This window comes from Dendrobates tinctorius, unplaced genomic scaffold (genome assembly GCF_039654945.1).
Source record: "Dendrobates tinctorius isolate UK_male_01 unplaced genomic scaffold, ASM3965494v1 ptg000156l, whole genome shotgun sequence".
Lineage (NCBI taxonomy): Eukaryota > Metazoa > Chordata > Amphibia > Anura > Dendrobatidae > Dendrobates > Dendrobates tinctorius.
In genome coordinates, this window is record NW_027361823.1 from 16,105,354 (window position 1) to 16,132,037 (window position 26,684).

Consider the following 26,684-nt stretch of genomic DNA (forward strand, 5'->3'; position numbering starts at 1 on the left):
GTATTAACAATATCAATAATTATCACTACAAATTGTTCAATATTCATGTTAACCCCTTCACATCCGCCTTACATGTATGGCACAAGTCAAAAGCGGGTGTATGGAGTACCATACTTGGCAGGTAGTGGCTGTCTGGTACAGCCAAACCCGCCTCCAACAATTATGGTGTCTCAAAGCACCACATTGATTTTTAACCCGGTAAATTACACTGTCAAACAAGGTGGAGCATTATTCCACACACCCATAGGAGTGCCAAAGACTTGATCCTGGGTCGCTGATTGGTTGGCACGACAGCAGTGGGTGAAAACCTCTATGCTTGTCATTATGCAGCACCCTTGAAATTAAGCCTGTGGCTTGGCTTAGAAAGAGAGTGTTATTTTTACTATATGCAACAAAGCTGTGGCGTTGCTGTTTATAGCACAAGGGATCAGATGAATGCAGCCAGGGCCTGCGTTAGGGGCAGGCAGAATAGGCAGCTGCCTAAGGCCCCCGCTCCCCCAGGGGCCCCAGCCAGTGTCACAACATTCAGCCGCTATGGGGCCTGTGAGGCAGGGGGGCTGTCTGCCCCAGCTCCAACTCCCCCACCGCCGCCGCATTGAACTATACCAGCATCTATGATGCCGGTACAGTTCAAAGCAATGATGGAGAAGAGAGCATCAGATGACACTCCCTCTCCCATCATTCCCCATTCTGCCTCTGACACTGCGGGTGCGCGATGATGTCATTGCGCACCCACTTTGTGACAGCAGTGTAGAGCCGATGAGACAGGAGCCGAGAGCAGTGCGGGCACGAGGAGAGGTGAGGAGTGTTGTTATGATTGAGTGACCGTAGGAGGCAGACACAAAAATAGAAGCTACATCCAGAAAACCAGAGGAGCTGGCAACAATCCGATTGCAGACCCCTGAACCTATCAACACAACTAGCAGTAGCCGTGCGGGGTACCTACGGTGCCCTAGACCCCTCGAACACAGCCGGAGAGCTATATAGCCTAAAGATAGAAAGGGAAATCTAAACTGCCCCAGAGCAGACCCCAAAGTAAAAGGCAGCCCCCAACATATAATGACGGTGAAGCAAGATGGAAAAACACTGACACAGATAGAAAGATAGGCTGAGCAAACGTTGGGGCCCAATCTAATCTAAACAGGAAAGGAAAGCTGCTGTCTGCAATCGGCAAAAAACCCTATCAAAAACATAGGCCAGCAAGCTGAAATGGAAAAAGGCCCTGAAGCAACTAAGCTTCAAAACTAAAACAGCACTCTGGTATTTTCAGGAGAAAGAGCTAAGGAGTTCAGCTCACCCCAGCAGGGAATGGCTGAAATCCAGAAAAAAAACAAAGCAAGGACAAATGCAAAAAGCAAGGAAGAAAACTTAGCTTTAGCAGAGCAGGAACTCAGACTGACTCCAAGGATACCACAGAGAAATCACCCGCAGGGAAAATGGGCGTAGGCAGCCTTATATCCAGTCTGTGACTCCACTCAGCCAGTCATCATCATTAATCTCAGGTGTCCGATAATCAGACTCACTACCTCTCCTCACCAGAAGAGGGAGTTCCCCAGGCCTCAGTGATGAAGGTGAAAATGAACTCACAACAGTACCTCCCCCTTGAGGAGGGGTCACCGAACCCTCAACCATGCCACCAGGGCGATCAGGGTGTGCCTGATGAAAGGCACGCACCAATCTTTTGGCATGAACATCAGAGGCAGAGACCCAGGAATTATCCTCCTGACCATAACCCTTCCACTTAACCAAATACTGGAGTCTCCGTCTAGCCAGACGAGAATCCAGTACTTTCTCTACCTCATATTCAATGTTACCTTCAACCAATACAGGGTCTGGAGGTGCCACTCCCGGAACAACAGGTTCAACAAACCTCTTCAACAAAGACTTATGAAACACATTATGGATTTTAAATGTGACCGGAAGAGCCAAATGAAAGGAGACCGGATTAATAATCTCCAAAATCTTGTAAGGTCCAATAAGTCTAGGCTTAAACTTAGGAGAAGCCACCTTCATAGCAATATTTTTTGATGATAACCACACCATATCACCAACCTTAAACTGGGGACCAATGGTCCTATGTCGGTTGGAAAACCGCTGGGCCTTTTCCTGGGAGAGAGATAACTTATCCACCACTTGGTCCCAGATTTGGTGCATTCTCTCCACCACAGTGTCAACACCTGGGCAGGCAGACGGCTCCACCTGCCCTGAAGAAAATCGAGGATGAAACCCAAAGTTACAAAAAAAAGGTGACATCAAAGTGGCAGAATTAGCTCTATTATTTAAAGCAAATTCGGCCAAGGGTAAAAATGAAACCCAATCATCCTGATTAGCGGAAATAAAACATCTCAAATATGACTCCAAGGTCTGGTTTGTTCTCTCTGTCTGCCCATTGGTCTGAGGGTGAAAGGCAGAGGAGAAGGACAACTGAATTCCCAGCTTGGAACAGAAAGTTCTCCAAAATCTAGACACAAACTGAACTCCTCTGTCAGATACAATATTCTCAGGAATCCCGTGCAAGCGAACCACCTGTTGCAAAAACAGGGGCACCAACTCAGAGGAAGACGGCAACTTAGGGAGTGGTACAAGATGAAACATCTTAGAGAACCTATCACAAATCACCCAAATAACAGTCATCCTTTGAGAGACAGGCATATCAGAGATGAAATCCATTGAAATATGGGTCCATGGCCTCCTGGGCACCGGCAAGGGCATCAACAACCCACTAGAGCGGGAGCATGATTTAGACCGGGAGCACGTCCCACAGGACTGCACAAAATTCCTGACATCACGAGACAAGGAGGGCCACCAAAAAGACTGACTCACAAGATCTCTAGTACCAAAAATACCTGGATGACCAGCCAAAGCAGAGCAATGAACTTCAGACATCACTCTCTTCTTCCACTGGTCAGGAACATACAACTTTTCACTGGGACAACGCTCAGGCTTGTCTCTCTGGAACTCTTCCAGAGCACGTCTCAAATCGGGCGAGATGGCAGAAAGAACTACCCCTTCGCCTAAGATGGTAGCAGGTTTGGTCACCACAGGAGAATCAGCAAAGAAACTCCTAGAGAGTGCGTCTGCCTTGACATTCTTAGTTCCAGGAAGAAAAGAAACCACAAAATCAAAACGTGTAAAAAACAAGGCCCACCTAGCCTGTCTAGGGTTCAAGCGCTTAGCCGACTCTAGATAAATCAAATTCTTGTGGTCGGTAAGGACCACGACTTGATGCTTAGCTCCCTCCAACCAATGTCTCCACTCCTCAAATGCCCATTTCATGGCCAACAGTTCCCGATTCCCCACATCATAGTTACATTCAGATGGAGAGAACTTTCGGGAAAAGAAAGCGCAGGGATTCATTTTAGATGTTACAGGATCCTTTTGGGACAAAACAGTTCCTGCACCAATCTCAGAAGCATCCACCTCTACCTGGAATGGAAGAGAGACATCAGGTTGCCACAAAACAGGGGCGGAGGTGAATCTTCGCTTCAACTCCTAAAAGGAAGAAACAGCCTCCGGAGACCAATTTAACACATCAGCACCCTTCTTAGTCAAATCAGTCAATGGCTTGGCAATACTAGAAAATTTTGCTATAAATTTCCGATAAAAATTAGCAAAACCCAAAAACTTCTGGAGGGCCTTCAAAGAAGTGGGCTGAACCCAATCATAAATGGCCTGTACCTTGGCGGAATCCATTTCAATAGTTGACGGAGACAAAATAAATCCCAAAAACGAAATCCTCTGTACCCCAAAAAGGCATTTAGATCCCTTGACATACAGGGAATTCTCCCTCAAGATCCGGAACACAGTCCGAACATGTTCCACATGAGAATCCCAATCCTTGGAGAAGATCAAAATATCATCCAGATAGATAATCAAAAATGTATCCACAAAATCTCAGAAAATATCGTTCATGAAGCACTGGAAGACAGAAGGGGCATTAGTGAGCCCAAAAGGCATCACCAGGTACTCAAAATGTCCCTCCGGAGTATTAAACGCCGTCTTCCATTCATCCCCATGCTTAATGCGAATAAGATTATACGCCCCCCTGAGGTCAAGCTTGGTAAACCAGCAAGCACCTTTAACTCTAGAGAATAGATCCGAAATCAGGGGTAACGGATACTGATATTTAACAGTAATCTTGTTGAGGGCACGATAATCAATACAAGGTCTTAGTGATCCATCCTTTTTGGCTACAAAAAAAAAACCCAGCACCTAAGGGTGAAGAGGATGGTCTAATATGACCATTCTCCAATGCCTCCTTAATATAGGATCACATAGCCTCGTGCTCGGGTACAGATAAATTGAAAAGCCGACCCTTGGGGAATTTACACCCCGGGTTCAGCTCAATAGCACAGTCATAACTCCTATGAGGAGGCAAAGACGCAGACTCATTCTCACTAAATACATCATAAAAGTTAGCCAAATAGTCAGGAACATCATGTGACTGGGGAGAGGTGGAGAAAACAGGATCATCACTAAGGGCACACCGACAACCCCAACTCACCACAGACAAAGATTTCCAATCCAGAACTGGATTATGGATTTGTAACCAGGGAAACCCCAGAACAATGGTATCATGCAGATTATGCAACACCAAAAATCTGCAATTTTCTTGATGGTCTGGGGCGACCCGCATTACCAGATGGGTCCAAAACTGAGGTTTATCTTTAGCCAAAGGAGTAGCATCAATCCCCCTCAAAGGGATAGGCATCCGCAGAAGTGTCATAGGAAATCCACAACGTTTAGCAAAATCCAAGTCCATTAGGTTCAGAGCTGCTCCCGAATCCACAAATGCCTTGGCGGAAAATGTGGACAGGGAGCAGATCAGACTAATAGCCAGAAGAAACTTAGGTTGAACACCACCAACAGAGAACGTGTGTGCAAAGCGTTTCTCTCGTTTAGGACAGACAGAAATAATATGCGAGGCATCTCCACAGAAAAAACACAACTTATTACGCCTTCTGAACTCCTGACGCTGCTCTCTGGACAAAACTCTATCACATTGCATAGGTTCAGTCATTTGTTCAACAGGTGGCAACACCTCTCGTGCAGTTTTGCGTTCGCGCAAACGCCGATCAACCTGAATGGCTAATGACATAGAAACGTCAAGACCAGAGGGAACAGGAAATCCCACCATAGTATCTTTTACGGCTTCTGACAAACCCTTCCGAAAGAGAGCAGTCAAGGCATTATCATTCCAAGTAGTAAGTACCGCCCACTTTCGGAATTTTTGACAGTTCAATTCTGCAGAATCTCGACCCTGATTCAATGCCAGCAGGGTCTTTTCAGCCTGATCAATGGCATTAGGTTCGTCATACAACAACCCCAAGGCTTGAAAAAATGCATTCACATTAGTCAGACTAGGATCATCTGGTTTCAAAGAAAACGCCCAATCCTGGGGATCGTCACGCAGCAAAGAGATGACAATTTTAACCTGCTGCGCGGAGCTCCTTGACGAGTTAGGCTTCAAGGCAAAAAATAATTTACAATTATTTTTGAAATTCAAAAATTTAGACCGATCACCACAAAATACATCAGGTGTAGGAATCTTTGGTTCAGCAGCATGTGAATGAGCAAGGTAGGTGGAAATTCCCCGCACTTCCGCAGCGAGCTGCTCCACACGATCAGACAATTGCTTTATCTCCATTGAGAGAAAAAAAAAATTCCCCCTACGGCCTCAGAGATATAGAGGAAAAAATATACACACTTTTTTTTTTTTTTTTACAATTCTTTCCTGCTATTGAGTACCCTAGGATCTGCGGTTTGGCGGGTGATTCTGTTATGACTGAGTGACCGTAGGAGGCAGACACAAAAATAGAAGCTACATCCAGAAAACCAGAGGAGCTGGCAACTATCCGATTGCAGACCCCTGAACCTATCAACACAACTAGCAGTAGCCGTGGGGGGTACCTACGGTGCCCTAGACCCCTCGAACACAGCCGGTGAGCTATATAGCCTAAAGATAGAAAGGGAAATCTAAACTGCCCCAGAGCAGACCCCAAAGTTAAAGGCAGCCCCCAACATATAATGATGGTGAAGCAAGATGGAAAAACACTGACACAGATAGAAAGATAGGCTGAGCAAACGTTGGGGCCCAATCTAATCTAAACAGAAAAGGAAAGGAAAGCTGCTGTCTGCAATCGGCAAAAAACCCTATCAAAAACATAGGCCAGCAAGCTGAAATGGAAAAAGGCCCTGAAGCAACTAAGCTTCAAAACTAAAACAGCACTCTGGTATTTTCAGGAGACAGAGCTAAGGAGTTCAGCTCACCCCAGCAGGGAATGGCTGAAATCCAGAAAAAAAACAAAGCAAGGACAAATGCAAAAAGCAAGGAAGAAAACTTAGCTTTAGCAGAGCAGGAATTCAGACTGACTCCAAGGATACCACAGAGAAATCACCCGCAGGGAAAATCGGCGTAGGCAGCCTTATATCCAGTCTGTGACTCCACTCAGCCAGTCATCATCATTAATCTCAGGTGTCCGATAATCAGACTCACTACCTCTCCTCACCAGAAGAGGGAGTTCCCCGGGCCTCAGTGATGAAGGTGAAAATGAACTCACAACAGTGTGTGTTGATTTTTTACTATAACAGTGAGTACTGGACTGTGGGGCCATTCTCAGAAAGAAAGGGGGGAGGGTTGCAGGATGTGCTATATACTATGAGGGCTGTGCTATATAGTATGAGGGCTGTTCTATATACTATGAAGCTGTGCTATATATTATGAGGCTGTGCTATATACTATGAGGGCTGTGCTATATACCATGAGGCTGTGCTATATACTATGAGGGCTGTGCTATATACTATGAGGGCTGTGCTATATACTATACAGGCTGTGCTATATACTATGAGGGCTGTGCTATATACTATTAGGGGTTATATTATATTCTATGTGGGAGGCTGTGTTATATACTATGTGGCTGTGTTATATATTATTGAGGGGTATATTATATTCTATGGGGGAGGCTGTGTTATATACTATGGGGTTATATTATATTCTATGGGGGAGGCTGTGTTACATACTATGAGGGGTATATTATATTATATGTGGGAGGCTGTGTTATATACTATGGGGGTATAGTATATTCTAGTGGGAGGCTGTGTTATATACTATCTGGCTGTATTACACTGCGTTCCAAATTATTATGCAAATTGGATTTAAGTGTCATAAAGATGTAATTTTTTGTTTTTCAAATAAACTCATAGATGGTATTGTGTATCAGGGCTCTTTGGATCACTGAAATCAATCTCAAATTCCTGTGATAATTAGTTTACCAGGTGAGCCCAATTAAAGGAAAACTACTTAAGAATGATGTTCCACATTATTAAGCAGGGCACAGGTTTCAAGGAATTTAGGAAAGAAAAAGGACCTCTCTGCTGCTGAAAAGCATCAAATAGTGCAATGCCTTGGTCAAGAGATGAAAACGTTAGATATTTCCCAAAAATTTAAACGTGACCATCGTACTGTTAAGAGATTTGTGGTTGATTCTGAGCACAGACATGTTTGTGCTGATAAAGGCAGAATGAGGAAGGTTTCTGCCAGGCAAGTTCATCGGATTAAGAGAGCAGCTGCTAAAAAGCCATTACAAACCAGCAAACAGATATTTAAAGCTGCTGGTGCCTCTGGAGTCCCTCGAACCTCATGGTGTAGGATCCTTCAAAGGCATGCTGTGGTGCATAAACCTACTATTCGGCCACCCCTAAAAAGTGTTCACAAGCAGAAATTGTAGCAGTGGGTCCAGACATACATGAAGACTATTTTTCATACAGTCTTGATTACTGATGAGTGTCGAGCAACCCTGGATGGTCCAGATGGATGGTTGGTGGATGGCCACTATGTCCCAACAAGCCTGCGACTTCAACAAGGAGGAGGAGGAGTCATGTTTTGGGCCGAAATCATGGGGAAACAGCTGGTAGGGCTCTTTAAGGTTCCTGAAGGTGTGAAAATGACCTCTGCAAAGTACTGTATATAGAGTTTCTGACTGACAGCTGTCTTCCATGGTATAAAAAGCAGAAATGTTTCTTCAGGAGCAAAATCCTCTTCATGCATGACAATGCACCATCTCATGCTGCAAAGAATACCTCTGAGTCATTGACTGCTATAGGCATAAAAGGAGATAAACTCATGGTGTGGCCACCATCATCCCCTGACCTCAACCCTGTAGAGAACCTTTGGAGTATCATCAAGCAAAAGATCTATGAGGGTGGGAGGCAGTTCACATCAAAACAGCAACTCTGGGAGGCTATTCCGACTTCATGCAAAGAAATCCAAGCAGAAACTCTCCAAAAACTCCCAAGTTCAATGGATGCAAGAATTGTGAAGGTGATGTCACAGAAGGGTTCCTATGATAGCATGTAACTTGGCCTGTTAGGATGTTTTGGAGTTAAATAGCTTTTTTGTTCAGTGAATGTGACCTCCTAATGCTGCAAATTCCACAAATGAACATTTTCAGTTCTTTAAAACAAATCAAATGTTTAGAAATTCTACTGTGCCTAATAATTTGGAACAGTGCAATTTGAGTTTTTATTCATTTTGGAGATTATACTGTTATTATTGGGAGGTTTCTTCAATAAAATTTGATGTATACTCTAACGGGTGATGACTTTTATTAGACTGACTGTCATTTGTACTGACTATTTAGGAAAATCATAGAAAAATATCATTTGCATAATAATTTGGAACACAGTGTATATACTATGTGGCTGTGTTATATACTATTGAGGGGTACAATATATTCTATGGGGGGAGGCTGTGTTACATACTATGGGGGTACATTACACATTACATTCTATGGGGGACGCTGTATTTTATACTATGGGGGTACATTATATTCTATGGGGAGGTTGTGTTATATACTATGGGGAGGTGGGCTGTATTATATTCTATGGGGGACTATATTAGATTTTATGAGGGAGGATTGCATCATACTCTTTGATGGGGCTACTTTATATTCTATGGGGAGGTGGGCTGTATTATATTCTATTTGGAGCTACATTATATTCTATGGGGGCTGTATTATATTTACATTCTATGAGAGGTGATTGCATCATACTCTATGAGGGGACTACATTATACTATATGAGGGGGGCTGCATTATATTCTATGGGGGGTTACAGTATACTTTGTAGGGTGGTTCCATTATACTCTGTGGGGTGGCTATATTTTACTCTGTGGGGTGACTGCATTATGCTCTATGGGGTGGCTGCATTATACTATATGTGGGCTGCATTATATTGTATCAAGGACTATGGGGAATACATTATACTATATGAAGAACTATGGGGTGCATTTTACTATGGGAAGTGAATTGTACTACATAGATGATTATGGTGACACATTATACTATATGGAGCACTATGAGGAGTGTATTATACTATATGGAGGAATATGGGGAGTGTTTTATACTATATAGAGGACTATGGGAAGTGTATAATACTATATGGAGGACTGAGGAGTGTATTATACTATATGGAGGACTATGGGGCATATTATATTATATGGAGATTGATCATTCTGTCCCCATCATTCTTTCTCAGGCAGTGGAAAGAGGTCGGGAAACAAGCATTGAACTATTTTAGTATTGTCGATCACACTCTTTTAGCATCCTGAACTCAGTGCATGTAACTACAACCGAAATGCTTCTGTGTGATGTGCAAAATGTTAGCATTTGGGGCCCCATTTTAAACTTTGCCTAGGGCCCCACTTTGCCTAAAACCGGCCTTGATCGCAGCTTCAAGTCTACTAATAAGAAAAGTGAAAGGTAAAAAAAAGTTTTAAAAAATCTAAAAAAATTAAAGTAATATGAAAAAATCAAAACACCCCACTTTTCCCCCATTAAAAATAAAGATAATAATAGAAAATGTTTTTTGCAACGTTCAGAAAAGTCAGATCTGTCAAAATAAAAAAATAATTAACCCAATCAGTAAGCACCGCAAACGAAAAAAAAGCCAAATTACCACAAAAAATGCTAAAGCAAGTGATCAAAACATCATGACTATCCAAAATGATATCAATAAAAACATTCTCTCACTATGCAAAGAACAAGTTGTCACACAACTCCATTGACCAAAAAATGTAAATGTTACGGGTCTCAGAAAATAGAGACACAACCCAATTTTTTTTGCAAAGTACTATTGCAAGGTCATTTTTACCACAAAATGTTCACCGTAAAAACAATGCCAAAAAAGGTCAGAATTTATTTTTTTCACAATTTCACACATAATAATTTTGTAGAAGTACAGCTCATTTCACAAAAAAACAAGCTCTCACATGTCATTCGGAACAGAAAAACAAAAAACTTATGCCTCTGGGAAGAAAGATAGAAAAAAATACGAAAATGTAAAAAAAGGAAATTGGCCACTCTGTGAAGGGGTTAATTTCTTCTGTGTTATAATTTGCAACTTTATATAGCACAGCTTCCTTTTATCACAAGTTCTGACGTATTTTACACTTTAGTTATTTTTCATTTTTATTTAAGTTAGATTAGATTCTGCCTGATGTGTTTTACAGATAAAAAGTAATTTGTCTCTAAATGCAGCTGCTGTACAACGACAATCTCCTAACAAATCCTGGTAAGAAATATCTAATGTTCATTTTCCAAAAGAAAGCTGCATTGGATTAAGTGATCTACAATTTAGAATCTCCATATTAGAACAATTCTAAGACATCAAAACCTCAATTTGTTTGCTGCATTCTAAAATGTTTATATATTACTATAGTTAGAAAAAATTTCTCCTTGTGGAGAGTGCCAAAGAGTGCTTTGAGGATTACTGCTTCTAATAGGTAGCACTTCCCAGGGAAGCACTATATGGCCCATGTGACTCGTATGCCAACTTGAAACTTTCCGTGTGGATAAATTTTACACTTTAGATCCTTTTAAAAAATAGACTGGAGATCATTTTGCTGGACCTTAGAGGGCAACCAAGTTGTTATAAAAAATGTATGCACACCCCACAGCTCACTTGTCCCAAGCCTCACTGCCCGCCATCCAGTCCTCCATATGTCTACTTTTTGCCCTCACCCATTACACATACTCTTTGGTCTGTGTCACTCTTTACTGTGGCTTCTGGCTTTAAGTAGGTCTCTGATGTCACTTTGCACCATGTCATTACAGCATGTTGTGTCCTAACTTTCTGCATCACTCGAGGCACCGGCTAGGCTTTGGGTGATGCGTGTCATAATGTCATGATGTTGCGGTATTTGCCATGATGGTGTAGCATTCAACAATGTTAGAGGTTTAGTCTGAGTGAAGTAGACGAAGAGGATGAGCATGACCGTGGAAGGCAAAAAGAAGAGATGAAGAGGAACGGACAGAAGGCTGTGGGGGAGGGTCTGACATGTGAGTAGTGAGTTGAATAATATTTTATTTTTAAATCCTATGTTTTTTTATGCTAAAGAACCATGGAGCATAATCAGACACATTGAATTTGCATTTAAAATCGTTGAATATTCCTGCCAAATTCTAGTGATTTGCTGCATATGAATCTCAGCAGGTTCAATCATCTCCAGTAATCACCAATAAAGCTGATGAATAACATTCATGTGACCTGTTGTTTTCAACATTGAATATAGGCTGATTATCTGCACAGATTTTTGACATAGAAATAGATACTTTTAGAATTTTTATCTTAATCGTTTAAGGATTGGCATACAAAAAATTTCCTTAAAGATGTTTGAAAAGGTTTACATTTTTGTACCATATGCATTCCATGTATAAAAATAACAAAATTAGCATTACATATCTCTGCCACACCAGTGCTTCTTGTGCCTTGTATATAAGCATAAATACTCAGCCTACTGATTGGCTGCAGTGGTTATGTGCTATAGTGTGATATCCTTACTGCAGCCAAGTCAACAAAGACTGAGATTGGAGTAGCGGTTTGTCAATTTTTACACACATGGTAATTCTAAAAAATCCCTTTAAGGGAAATTTTTTGTATGCATTGCCTCTAAACTTATAAATATAAATACATATTCCATGTCTAAATAATGTATTTAATAATTAACATTCCATGTCTAAATTTCTACATGTATAAATAACACATTTATGTCTAAATTTGAGCAGATAAATGTTGTACAAATAAATTGCAGAACAGTGTCCATATTTGTTTATATGAAATTTTGGATAGGAGCTAAATTATTTATTAATTTGACGGTCATATAACTCTAACAAAAATTGCAAAGTAATGCTCAAACTGGCTGGCAGCACTCCTGACCCAAGGATGACAGTACTGTATGTATTTCTATGCATCTGTCATGCTCAGCTCATCCGAGTTATACGGCGGTCTGACTTTTCCCTTACATAACTCCGTCATATTCCAAAGACATTATTACTTGGGGCTCACAAATCTTTACTCTTTATCAGTATATATTCGGAGAGTAGGATGAAACTCACAAAAACAAGGAGAAGAAAAGCTGCTGCCCTCAGTGTGATTTGAACCCAAGATCCCAGTGCTACCAAGCTAATCACCCTGCCACTGCATTAAGGTGGCAGTCTGGTAGCAGTTAAGGTGTAGTCAGACAGCTGTATTACTCGTCGTGAGTGCATAGCATCACAATCATAGGACTGGCCGCCGGCTCTCCTGACCTGAGCAAAACATTGCACGGATATAAATGTTGAAAATGATTTCCAGTTTGTCAAGGAGCGCTTCCAGCTGACTCACTAATTATTCTGAATATTTCAAGGAATATCAAGTCTATTATTAGACATAAAAACACAATGCGTTTCGGCTATACATAAAATTAGCCTCCATCAGGTAAAAATATTAAAATATTCGGAGTAATTAATGAATCAACCGGAAGCGCTTGACAAACTGGAAATCCTTTTCTGCATTCTCTGACGAATCTGCTACAAGGTAGTTCATTCCACCTGTTTTGAGCTGCAGGCCAGCAGATCCAGACGATTACTCCAGTACCAAAACACAGGGTTCTACGCTGAGCAACAAGACACCAAAAAGGTGAGAAGAATTTTTTATTTCTACCTAACATAATTAAAACTCTGCACTTAGATCTGTGCCCCCCTTCTTTTTCCCTCTCAACCTTGTCTCATAGACTTCATTGTCTTCAAAGATGGTATTGACGGATATAAATATTGTAACCCTCAGGTCAGTAGAGCCGATGACCGGTCTGAGGATTGCGATACAATCCTCTCGCTAGTAGAGATAGGCGGACATCTGGATGTTTGGGTTCGGCGGTTTTAGCTGAACAGTTACAAAAAGTTCGGGTTTGAGTACCAGAACATTACCCTGACAACATTCAACTGAATGTGGGTCCTGAACATCCAGTGTTCGGTATGCTGTCATGGGCATGACAGCACAGCAAACACTGATTCTGATTGGCAGTGAAATCATCCCTGCCGGTCAGAGAGCCATGGTTCCCACACTGTCCAAAGACAGTGTGAGCATTCAGCTGTGATTGGAGGTATAAAGTGAACCTCTGGTCCCTGGCATCAGCTGATGGGACTACTGATCCCATCATCTGACAGCTGCTGACACTAATTACAGTGAGAGCAGGAGCGGCAGATGGGAGCATTCATCAGCCGCTACTGAATTGTAAATAAATAATAAAAAAAGGCATGAGTTCCCCTGTATTTCTGCTAACCAGCCAGGCAAAACTCACAGTTGGTGGCTGCAACCCTTAGCTGTCAGCTTCAGCAAGGTTAGTTATCAAAAATACAGGGGTCTCCATGCTGTTTTTTTAATTTTTAAATAAATCATTTAAAAAAATGGCATGGGGTCCCTCTTAATTTTGACAACCAGCCTTGCTAAAGCAGGCAACTGGGGGCTGGTTTTATCAGGCTGGTAAGGGGCCATGGATATTGGCCCCCCAGTCTAAAAATAGCAGCCTGCAGCTGCCCAGAACAGGCACACCTATTAGATGCGCCAATTCTGGCACTTTGCCTGGCTCTTCCCACTTGCCCTGTTTCCATGGCAAGTGAGTTGATAATTGGGGGTTGATGTCACCTTTGTATTGTCAGGTGACATCAAGCCCCGAGGTTAATAATGGAGAGGCGTCAATAACATGTCGCATGTTTTCACAATTGTTACACTCCCTGATGAATGACCATTCATCTGAAAGGTATGTAGGGGTGGCAGGCAGGTAATCTGCTATCAAACTCTGTCTACCTCCATTCCAGGCAACTTACCTGCTTTTGTATCGCTATGACTTATTTTTTGCCTTTATGAGTGTGACTTACACATCACATTAATCTCTATGGGCAATTATGCTTTCTTTTTTACTATCTTTATGAAGTTTTTGTGTGTATTTTTACAGGCCATTGTCTGCCTATGTCTGATCTCTATGTGGACCTAGTCTGCCCTTGTCTGTGAGGGTTCATTAAGACTCATGTGTCTTGCGACCATTTTTATCTGTCTTCCATATTTAAATAAAGTTTTGCATATTTTCTCTTTATTATCTGTGTCAATTGTTTTTTTTATTGGTTTTTCCTTCCCCCCCTCTAATTCCACTGAAGCTCTCGATTTCCTGTAATAAAACAATATATCATACCTGTCCGTTGTTCTGTCCCACGCCGTAATCCATGTCTGGGGAGAAATTGTTATCAACCTGGTGCCAAGATGTGACCGTCCAGGTTGAAAAACACTAGTGAATGAGCTGCTGCAAGTGCAGCATCAGTGACTGGTGGTGACGGCACTGAGGCTTTGTTCCCAGCCAGGCTGAACTGCGGTAACCTCAGTGAGATCCCTGCTAGTACCATGAAAAAACTCTCATGCTGATAGCGGGATCTCACCGAAGTCACCGCAGCTCAGTCCAGCTGGAAATGAAGCCTCAGTGACCGGCCATAACCTCGATGATATCACTGCTAGTCACTGAGGCTGCAGCCGCTCAGTCACCAGAGGTCCTTAGACTGGAGGGTCTCATCTTGGCACTAACCAGGTTGAAAACTGTTTATGCCCAGATATGGATTATGTTGCGAGACAGAATGACGGATAGGTATGGTATATTGTTGTTTTTTTATTTTAGTTTTGTTACAGGAGATCGAGGACTTCGGTGGAATTAGACCAGGTCAAAAGTATGGTTTAATTAAGTTTATTAAAGGAGTCTGTGCTATTCTTTCAAACAAATGACTTTTTTCTGGGTGTCTGTGTTTTTTTACAATGTGACTATGGGGTTAGTAATGGAGGTGTCTTACTGACGCCCCTCCATTACTAACCTTGGGGCTTGATGTCACCTGACAATACAAAGGTGAGATCAACCCCCCAACTATCACCCCACTTGCCGCCACTACAGGGCAAGTGGGAAGAGCCGAGCAAAGCGCCAGAATTGGCAAATCTAATAGATGTGCCTTTTCTGGGCAGCTGCGGGCTGCTATTTTTAGTCTGAGGGGCCAATATCCATGGCTCCTTACCAGACTGAGAAAACCAGCTCCCAGCTGTCTGTTTTAGCAAGGCTGGTTGTCAAAAATATGGGGACCCCATGCCTTTTTTAATTATTTATTTAAATAATTAAAAAAACCAGTGTGGGGACCCCTTTATTCTTGACTAATAGTCTTGCTGAAGCTGACAGATAAGGGTTGCAGCCCGCAGGTGTGAATTTTGCCTGGCTGGTTAGCAAAAATGCAGGAGAACACACGCAGGTCTTTTTTAATTTTATTTATTTGTTTACAGCACAGGAGCGGCAGATGAATACCCCCATCCACCGCTCCAGCTCTCTGCTGGTGTCGGATGATGGGAGCGGTAGTCCCATCAGCTGACACCAGTTACCGGAGGTAAATTTTATACCTATGATCACAGCTGAGTGCTCACACTGTGTTTTGACAGCACTGGAACAGCAGCTCTCTGACCAGTGGGGATGATTTCATCACCGATCAGAAGTCGTATTTACCACGCTGTCATGCACATGACAGCGCAATAAACACCCGGTGTTCGGGCAGCAAAACCCAAACAGTAACACGGACTTCCTGTGGAGTCCATCTGTGTTTGGTGTCTGTGCCTGAACAGTAGGTGATCAGTATGGACGCCGAACTTTACTGTTCGGGTTCGCCCATCTCTACTCGCTAGCTCGCCAGTAATATGGCCGTCTGACTTCACCCTTACGAGTATTTCTGGACCATCACAAAACTTATTGAAACTCCCATTTTATTACTTTTGTGTAACACTATCTGAATGTTTTCTAATTTCTTGCTCCCTGTAACTAGATACATTCCCCATGTAAAAAATAAGCAACATTTTCCAATAAGTTTTTGCAATTTATTAATCCTACTTTAGACAATTATTACAGATAAAACCCCTCTTGTCCAAAGGTTCCACAATATCATATTATACCAGCAATTATAAACGATATTAGCTCCTAATTGATGTCTGTTCTCCTCTTGCTTTCTTTTTATATTATGTCTTTACTCCATTTAGTGGCAGAATTGGATAATAAACAATGCCATTGCACATATTAGAATGTTTGCTTGAATTTACTGTGATAAAATGGCATCTGGCACTGTATGTGAAAATCAGTGCTACCATAAAAACATTTTCAGTAATGATGCAAAGTTGTTAAACATAAAGGCCAAGCTTGCAAAGCACATCATTGCTAGGTCACAGTAACATGGTAGATAAAACCCGTTATGGTTCACTACATACAGAATTAAAAGCTTACTGCTTCCGATTTTCTCAAAGAGCAATGAAAACAAGGGCATGAAGTGACCTATACTAACATTTGTGCTTTTATGAAGTGTAAATTATAGTGGTGTAGCATTAATTTAAAGTGACTGCATTACAAAACATGGCTGAAAGCATGTCGAACTATGCAAAGTTGTAGTTAAAATTCCCTGAATTAAGTAAAATTGATTTAAAATCCTATCTGTGAGGAGCTGGCCATGGACTTTTTAGAGTACAGAGCACTGGTACGATGTTAAAGTGCACTTAGTTCACCTGGAAAATGCACATCTTCAGGAATCAATGTTTTCATTCAGTGACAGTAAGGAGAGGACTACATGTGGGCTGAATCTCATATATGCAAATGAAAGCCTTATTTATACATGTCAAATACCCCAAAGATAAAAGTCTAAGGGGGTCAGATCAGGAGACCTTGGTTGCCATTCCACTGGCCCACAATGACCAATCCATTTTCCAGGAAACTGTTCATGCAGGAATGCTTTGACCTGACACCCATAATTGATAGTATGGTGTGGTATGTGGGGTACAAAGATAGTGGGGCCATTCTTCATCAATGGAAACCTCAATGCCACTGGATATCTGAAACTGCTACATGCTGATGTGTTGCCTTCTTTATGCACTGAAGATGGCACATTCCCTGAGTTTTTCCAGCAAGATGGTGCACCACCACATTATGGGTATCAGGTCTGAGCATTCCTACAAAGAATCTAACCTCCTTAGACTGGCATTTCTTCTGCGGTGTTGCTATCAATGTGTCAAGTGTAGAGGGTAGAGGGTTGCATTGACAATCCAACACAATGGGAAGCACTTTGAATACATTTTATAAGTGGTCATAAACTTGTAAATAACTCATGAAAAAATAAAGTTACATTAAAACCAAGCACACCATTGTTTCTCTTATGAAATTCTCAATAAGATTGATGTGTCACATGACCCTCTTCCCATTGGAAAAAATAAAGTTGGATCCAAAGTGGCTGACTACAAAATGGCCGCCATGGTCACCACCCATCTTGAAAAGTTTCCAACTCCCATATACTAATGTGCCACAAACAGGAAGTTGATATCACTAGCCATTCCCATTTTATTTAGGTGTATCCATATAAATGGCCCACTCTACTTTCCCGCTAATAGGACAGGGGTCCCAATTTATGACCTTCATTGTACACAGTGGCTTCTATTCATTGAGGCCAAAAAAAATAAAAATAACATCGGAAGATTACTTTGGAATGACAGTGCTGCCAAAAATGGAGAGAAATAAACTTTCATAAAACAAATTTATTTGAGCTATGTAGTATGGAGCTGATCCAACTCCTTCCTCAATCTCATACAATACAAGTAGTGAAGGCTATTGGTTATACCTTCCACAGTGATGTGAGAAATCAGGCTTAATTAATTAGTATACAACAAAAGAAGGATAAAAAGGAATAACAGTACCATTGTTAAAACACCACAAACCCATCAAATGTTTTAAAATAGCCTTAAAAGAGGAAAAAGTGCTACGGTAACAGAAAATAATTAAAATAATAAAAGATAATCTTTCAACAATACCTGTAAGCATTGACCCAAATTTGGGGAATCCTGGTTGCAAATACATGTACATATATGCGTTGATTCGTAAAAGCAATTTTGTCAACATTTTGGGATAAATTGCTTTGAAAAGTCGCAAAATTTTGGTTCATCTCTGAGTTGCTGCAAAATTTAGCAAATTTTCATGGCAATTTATGCCAAAATTCTGGTAAAGTTGCTTTCATGTACCGGGGAGTATATTTATCTGTATTAGCACCCAGGATTTCCCAAATAGGAACTACCCTGTTATCCCAAAAAAATCCCTTTCCCACTTGCCAATGCAGCATATCCACTTATTCCATTGCTATCATGAGAGTCATGGCTGTATAGCCTCTCAATTGAAATCTAGGCATAACGGAAATGGGAAAACAAGCAAAGTGTGTCTCTTAACTGTTGTAGATTTTAACAGAGAAAGCTGAATGCAAGCATGGCCACCTATCTGTTTCTACTGACGTAATTGCTTTGCATCTCCTAAGAGGAATCAGTGGATGGCCATTCTCCCAATTTTTGTCATCGCAGATTAATGTATCCTTTGTTAGGTGGAAATACCTTTTTAACATAACACTTAAAAGATCAAATTTATCATTAAACAATATATTGTAACAGTCATCCTTATTACCCTGTATTTTGTCACCAGCTGTAATATACTGGAGCTATATTCTTCACAGACATAGAATTATTTACATGCAATTACTTGAGTGGATAAAGACAAAATCAACATTTAGAAAGTAAACTTACACCATCAGGCCGACCATCTGATGCTGTCACGATCAAAATGTAGCGGTCTGTACTTTCTCTGTCTAAAGGTTTTGCCAAGATTAAAAGTCCAGAGCTAGAAACAAAATTAGAATATGTGGCTTACACATTATGTGAATTAACATACATAATAATTATTGGTTGCAGCATGAAAGGGTAGATGTTACATAAAATGCATACACATATATGGTATATGAAGAGATTATTAAAGGGATACTGGGATACTCAAACGAGTTATTACTGGGGCAGAGGATGCAGAGTCTATGGCAGACTCTGTCCCATCCATGAATAGAAGTTTTCATCATCCGTTTCAGGGTCTGGGCTAGTCCCTACCTTACTGAGCATGAGTCGGTTGTTGATTCCGATGAATACTCAGTAGGATCTTGTCACAGTGAACTGTCACAATGAGCTCTCTCGCCAGTTCTGATCAAAAGTGACAAGCTGGCAACAGAGCACACTGTCATTTAACATTGCAAGAAGAGAACAAGTAACTAGATAACTACAGAGCCAACACAAGTGATACCACTGGATGCACTGGGATTCTCAAATGAAGCATCATCCTAAAGGGAATAGTAAAAAAATTAAAATAATGCCGTTAGAGTAGTGATGGAATGACAAAGGTATTTTTAATTATAGTTTGTAAGAAAATAGATCAGATTATCAAATTAAATAGTGTCACGTCTGCAGGCGACACACGTGGTTCGTGGACCCAATGTGATACAGTGTGAGGCCTGCCTAGGAAGGGGCATAGCTAAGCGGTAACCTGGTGTTAACTGGGCTGCAAGTAGCTGCCAGGTACCACGCCTAGGCAAAACCCAGTCCTGCAGCTGCTGATCCCAGGAGTCAGATTCGCTGACGCTGACTAAGAACTAGGGCTCCGTTAAGACTAATAAGTTCAGGCTTCTCTACAGAGTGGTTACTGACACTGATTTGGGCTATGTTCAGGCTCAGCTGATTCAGAGACTGGCTTTGACAGACATGGTATAAACAGGCTGGAAGATGAGGATTCAGCCAGTGGCCATACATGATCAGGGGAGCAAGTTTAGGCACTAGCCACACATGGACCAGAAGAGCAAGTTTAGGCACTGGCCACACATGGACCAGAAGAGCAAGTTCAGGCATAGACCAGGGGGCAAGTTCAGGCGTTGGCTTCACATGGACCAAGGGAACTGATTGAAGACACTGGAAACACCCAGACCAGGGATTCAAATTCAGGACCTTGGCCAAACCAGGGCCAGGGGACCTCATAACTCACTAGTAAAAGCAACTCCTTAAAGGGGATTGAGTCTTTTATACAAGATGTCTCCCAGCTATTGACTGGGAGTCATCTTCCAGGTGTAATCTGATACTAAATGCCTCCCAGCTGTTGGCTAGGGGCATTTTACTAGAAATGAGGAAGTTGATCAAGGTGCCAGGAATTGTGGCATGCACAAGAGGAGACATGCCAATAGACGGAGCCAGAGCAGTGAGTATGCCAGCATCCCTGCATGGTGGGGGAAAGAGAACCATGCGGAGGTGCTGACAATAGTGTTACAAATAGAGATTTAGAAATTAAATTCAGTCTTGCACCATCTATTTAATCTCTATTCTGTGCCTATAGGTACCAGGGATGATAATCTAGTATATGTGTGTAGCCTTGACTTACTGTGTTTTTTTATATGTAAACCTAACCATATGCACCATAGATGTAAATTCCCTACTATATGAATTTTTTCTACACTTATACATAAGTTTAGGCTTACTAAAATTGAAATGTCATTAAATTCAAGCACTATAGAACATTACAAGAAATGTGCCACAAGTTCCTATTTATTTCTAAGTTTGCAATTGACATACTGTAATACATTATGTACATGATTTAAAACCATTAGCAATGTTCCTAAATTATATTAGTGACTATTAAACCCTAGTTGTCACTGTTCTGGCTTTAGTATTATTGTGAATTGCAGTATTATATTTGTAACTAATGTAAGTGCCAGGTTTATGCATTTTAAATGTATGACTTGTCTTGCTCAGCATGAAATATTGTCATTTATATTGGAAACATGGTTCTGCCTCTTACTCATAAGAGTACCACTGTGTTTGTTTCTTAGGCACAATCCATTGAGTGTTTCAATAGACGCTCATTAAGGACACATAATTGTGTTTGTGTCACAAGGTTAATCTGTAGAATACAGAGCGATTCTGTAAGTAGAATTATCAGCACATGCACAAAGAGAACTTAATTTAAGAGATAATTTACTAAGTAATATATTGGGCTATTTGCTAGCTAAATGCAAAACTAAATTACGAACTCTTTTTAATGTAGAAATAAAGGGAAGAAAACTAATAAGTAATAATGTCCTACTATAGCTTTTCTTAATAAAATATACTTTAGGTCATATTTTACAAAGTGCTACTTAATTATTAGTCTAGACAAAATGTGATAATCTATTAAAAAGTGTTAAATATATGAATGTGATCCAGCTTCAATGGAAATTCAGTATGCATGTGTGTAAGCTTCTGTTCCAAATAAACAAAGTACTGGAATAAATCATAGCTACAGTATATATGCTAATAGGATTGAGGACTCATCCATCAAACAATGGCATTTCATATCCACTAGTTATGTCTCATACTACTGTACAAGGAGGTTTGCGGGGTGTAGAAAACACATCCAGGCCCATATACACATTCCACCTAATAAGTACGTGTAACCAGGTCAACATTGTCCAGCTTTTGTTCTTATTTTATTTCCATTGCCCCCCCAAGCAATCTATTTTTTTTTTGTTCTTTCATAAAAATCTATCATACAGTTCTAGAGAAATAGGCTTTTCTATTCAATGCTCCAAATATGCAAATTTTTATGGTAATTACCAAGGAGGCGTTGCTCACAGGATTCTCTGTTGGCAGGTCCTTTAACTGTTCTGCATAGTGACTCCGCGAGCAAAAAAACTTTGCTAAAGACCAAAAAGATTGCCATATTCGGCACACATTATAAAATGACTCATATGGTAAATTTTAAAAATGAATGAATAATCAAGGGAGCAGTGGGAATAAAATAAATGTAAAAACTGGGCAATTTTAACATAGTGGCACATCCTGTAACTAGAAGTTGGGTGCTTTGGCCTTTTTTAAATATACAGTAGTTATGTGAAAAATTGTTTGCCCCCTTCCTGATTTCCAAAGCTTTTGCAGGTTTGTCACATTGAAATGTATCAGATCACCAAACAAATTTAAATATTAGATAAATATTTCACAAGTAAACACAGAATGCAGTTATAAAATTAAGGTCTTTATTATTAAGGGAAAATGAAACCCAAACCTACAGGGCCCTGTGTGAAAAAGTGATTTCCCCCACCCTACTTAAAACATAAATTAACTGTGATTTATCACGTTTGGAAAGCTGAGTTCAAATTCCCTAGCCACATGCAGGTCTGATTACGGCCACACTTGTTCTCAAGCAAGAAATCGCTTACATAGGAGCTGCCTGACAAAGTGAAGTAAACCAAAGGATTCCTGAAAAGCTAGACATCATGCTGTGATCCAAAGAAGTTGTGGAACAAATGAAAAACAAACTAATTGATCTGTATCAGTCTAGAAAAGGCTATAAATCAATTTCTAAAGCTTTGGGACTCCAGAAAACCACAGGGCGAGCCAATATCCACAAATGGCAAAACCTGGAAAAGTAGTGAACCTTCCCAGGAGTGGCTGGCTGACAAAATTTACCCCAAGAGCGCAGCGACAACTCATCCAAGAGGTCACAAAAGAAGAAGCAGCTCCATAAAAACAATTTTCTTCATTGGAAAAATATTAAATTGTCATAGATTGGCAGAAAAATCCTCCAGAACAGTGAATGTACTCACGACTACTGACATAACGGCAATGCGTTTCGATCACAGGTGGATCTTTATCATAGCTATGACTCCACTATAAGAAAGACACTGAGTAAAAATGATCTGCATGGTAGAGTTCCAAGATGAAAACCACTGCTGAACAATAAGAACATAAATGCTTGTCTCAGTTTTGACAGAAAACATTTTGATGATAGTAAAAACTTTTGGGAGAGTACTCTGTGGACTGATGAGACAAAAGATGAACTTTATGGAAGGTATATGTCCCATTACATCTGGTGTAGAAGCAACACAGCATTTCAGAAAAGGAACATCATGCCAACAGTATAATATAGTGGTGATAGTCTGGAGCTGCTTTCCTGCTTCAAGACCTGGAAGAATTGATGTGGTAAATGAAACCATTAATTCTGCAGTTACCCAAAAAATCCTGAAGGAAAAGGTCTGACCTCAAGCTGAAGCACACCTGAGTTATGTAACAGGACAATGATCCAAAACAAACCAGCAAGTCCACCTCTGAATGGCTTAAGAAAAGCAAAATTAAGGCTTTAGAGTGGCCTAGTCAAAGTCCTGACCATAATCAGATCGAGAGGCTGTGGCATGACCTTAAAAAAGCAGTCAATGCCAGGAGACCATCCAATGTGGCTGAATTACAACAATTCTAAAAATATGAGAGTGCCTGATTTCCTCCAGAGCATTGCAAAAGACTCATTGCGAATTAATGCTTGATTGCAGTTGTTGCTGCTAAGGATGGCCCTACCAGTTTTTAGGTTTAGGGAAAAATCACTTTTTCACACAGGGCCCTGTAGGTTTGGATTTCATTTTCCCTTTATAATAAAAACCTCAATTTAAAACATGCATTGTGTGTTTACTTGTGTTATGCTTGTCTAATATTTAAATTTATTTGGTGATCTGAAACATTTAAGTGTGACAAACATTAAAAAGAATAGGAAATCAGGAAGGGGGCAAACACTTTTTCATAGAACAGTATATTGGCCTTGCCATAGCTTCTACCTCTCAAATCTCCACCCCAAATGTCTCTGTTATCAGCAGTACAAAATATAACTAATGGGTATAAAATTCCAATATCTGATGGATTAAACCCTTTAAATCAAATATCATATTTTACAAAAAATTTAAGGAGCAGGAAGAACAACGTTAAAGCCAAACTTGGTCAATTTTTTCCTGGTGACAGGTCCCCTCTATAAGAAGATATCAATGGTATCTTGTAGCTGGTGAGAAGGGCTGTTAAATAAATTGTACTCTAGCCCATAAGGTACTTGTTATGCCTCTGACTGAACATATGTATCTCACATATTGCTATACTTCCCCATACATAGCTGACTTTTCAAAAAATTTACCATATTGGTATAAGTATTTACAACTATGATTTATTTAGTGTAAAAAAGTGTCAGAAAATTTGAATTGGTCAATACTGAATGTCATGCTATATGCTATAATTACACGTCAACATAAATTTGCCATAGAGCTGTAAATAATATAAAAGCATAAAAGCATCCTGGTATTTCAATTGGCTTCTATGTGTGACTGAGAGAGCGAGAATAGTACATTGTGTACAGCAGCCTGGAACATGTTGGAACTATATAACCAACAGCAGGAAAGCAGATAATATTTAGATAATAAATAAGATAAACGTAATAATATTAAGAAGTCAGAAGTGAATGATTACACAGATAAAAGTAGTGCTACATAATCAATGCTCATCTGCAGCAGTCTGCAAAAATCTCTTCTTCTGTGTCAGTTACTGAAAGATATTAGACAGTAATAAACATTGGAATTTCTACACCAAGGGGATAAGGTCGAGGAATTATGGAAATCACAGGATGCATAGCATATTAATGAAATGCAAATGATGAAAAAATGTGAATACAATTTTCAAAAACTATTTCTTTTTCACTATTTTGTATGAGTGTCACCTGCCAATGGTAGTTGATGGCTGTCTGAGGAATTTTCTGTCATGCTGAATGCACTTGGGCATGCAAATCATTAAGATGCACTGTTAGCAGCTTTGCAGTTGTCAACCATTGATGTCCCAGATGTGCTTGATGGGACATAAGTCTGTAGAGACTGCAAGCCATGGTAGCACATACAATCCATGCATTCTGCTCACAGTAGCCTGAGCAATATGCAGACTGGAGATGTGTTGAAAATGGCTATTGGCACATTCAAGAGAAATGGTTGTACCATTGGTTCTACAACCAAATCATAGCATTACCAAACTGTTAGTGAACCTGCAAGGAAGACTAAAGAGGTGCACCTACCATTTGCTATATCACTCTGTACTGATATGTCTAAGGAGCCATTTTTGAACAAACCATGCCAGGCTGCATGCTGTTCATGCTACTGTTGTCAGCTTGCATGGCTTAAACTTGCAATAATGGCTCACCACATCTATGGACTTGCCTTCCATCGAGGGAGCTGCCAGCAGCAAACCTTGATGATTTGTGTGCCCAAATGCATTCAACATGACAGAACATTATTTAGACAACCATTATTAACCTCATAAATAACCTGTTTGCTGAGGTTTGTAAGTGAGATCATTAGTGATACTGAATACATCAAAATGTATTGAATATTTTGTTTCCACTTATTCATCATTTGCATAAAACCTTTCCTTTTTGGTGTTGCAATTTCACAGTTGAGGAGTTGTTGCACAGGGTGGGCCATTTATATGGATACGCCAAAATAAAATGGGAATGGTTGGTGATATCACCTTCCTGTTTGTAGCACATTAGTATATAGGAGAGGGGAAACTTTTCAAGATGGGTGGTGACCATGGCAGCAATTTTGAAGTTGGCCATTTTGGATCCAACTTTATTTTTTTCCAATGGGACGAGGGTCATGTAACACATCAAATTTATTGAAAATTTCACAAGAAAAAGAATGGTGTGCTTAGTTTTAATGTAACTTTATTCTTTCATGAGATATTTACAAGTTTATGACCACTTATAAAATGTGTTCAAAGTGCTGCCCATTGTGTTGGATTGTCAATGCAATCTTCTTCTCCCATGCTTGACACACTGAAAACAACACCACAGAAGAAATGCTAGCACATGTATCCAGTATCTGTTGTTTCAGATGCTGCACATCTTGTATCTTCAAAACATAGGCAATTGCCTTCAGATGACCCCAAAGATAAAAGTCTAAGAGGGTCAGATCTGGTGACGTTGGTGGCCATTCAACTGGCCCACGATGACCAATCCACTTTCCAGGAAACTCTTCATGTAGTAATGCTCAGACCTGATCCCCATAATTGATGGTATGGGGTGGTATATGGGGTACAAAGATAGTGGGGCCATTCTTCATCAATGAAAACCTCAATGCCACTGGGCATCTGAAATTGCTTCATGATGATGTGTTACCCTCTTTATGCAATGAAGATGGCACGCTCCCTGAGTTTTTCTAGCACCATGGTGCACCACCACATTATGGGTGTCAGGTCCGAGCATTTCTACAAGGAATCTGACCCCTTTAGACTAGCATTTCTTCTGCAGTGTTGCGATCAGTGTGTCAAGAGTTGGAGATGAGGGTTGCATTGACAATCCAACACAATGAGCAGCACTTTGAACACATTTTATAAGTGGTCATAAACTTGTAAATAACTCATGAAATAATAAAGTTATGTCAAAACCAAGCACATGAATGTTTTTCTTGTGAAATTCTCAATACGTTTGATGTGTCACATGACCCTTATCCCATTGAAAAAATGAAGTTGGATCCAAAATGGCCAACTTCAAAATGGCCACCATGGTCACCATCCATCTTTAAAATTTCACCCGCTCTCATATACTAATGTGCCACAAACAGGAAGTTGATATCACCAACCATACCCATTTTATTTGTGTATCCATATAAATGGCCCACCCTGTACTTTAAAAATTGTTCATA

At 40.5% G+C, this 26,684-nt stretch overlaps 1 protein-coding gene across 2 annotated transcripts in view; it reads right to left on the reverse strand.

Annotated features, from left to right (window-relative positions):
* Positions 1 to 26,684, reverse strand: part of PCDH15 (protocadherin related 15) — a 2,659,104-nt gene that overhangs the window by 1,096,874 nt on the left and 1,535,546 nt on the right. For both annotated transcript variants that reach the window (XM_073548247.1, XM_073548246.1), the window contains exon 18: positions 18,928 to 19,021. In XM_073548247.1, the coding sequence (XP_073404348.1) occupies positions 18,928 to 19,021 (94 nt within the window). The remainder of the gene's footprint in view (positions 1 to 18,927; positions 19,022 to 26,684) is intronic.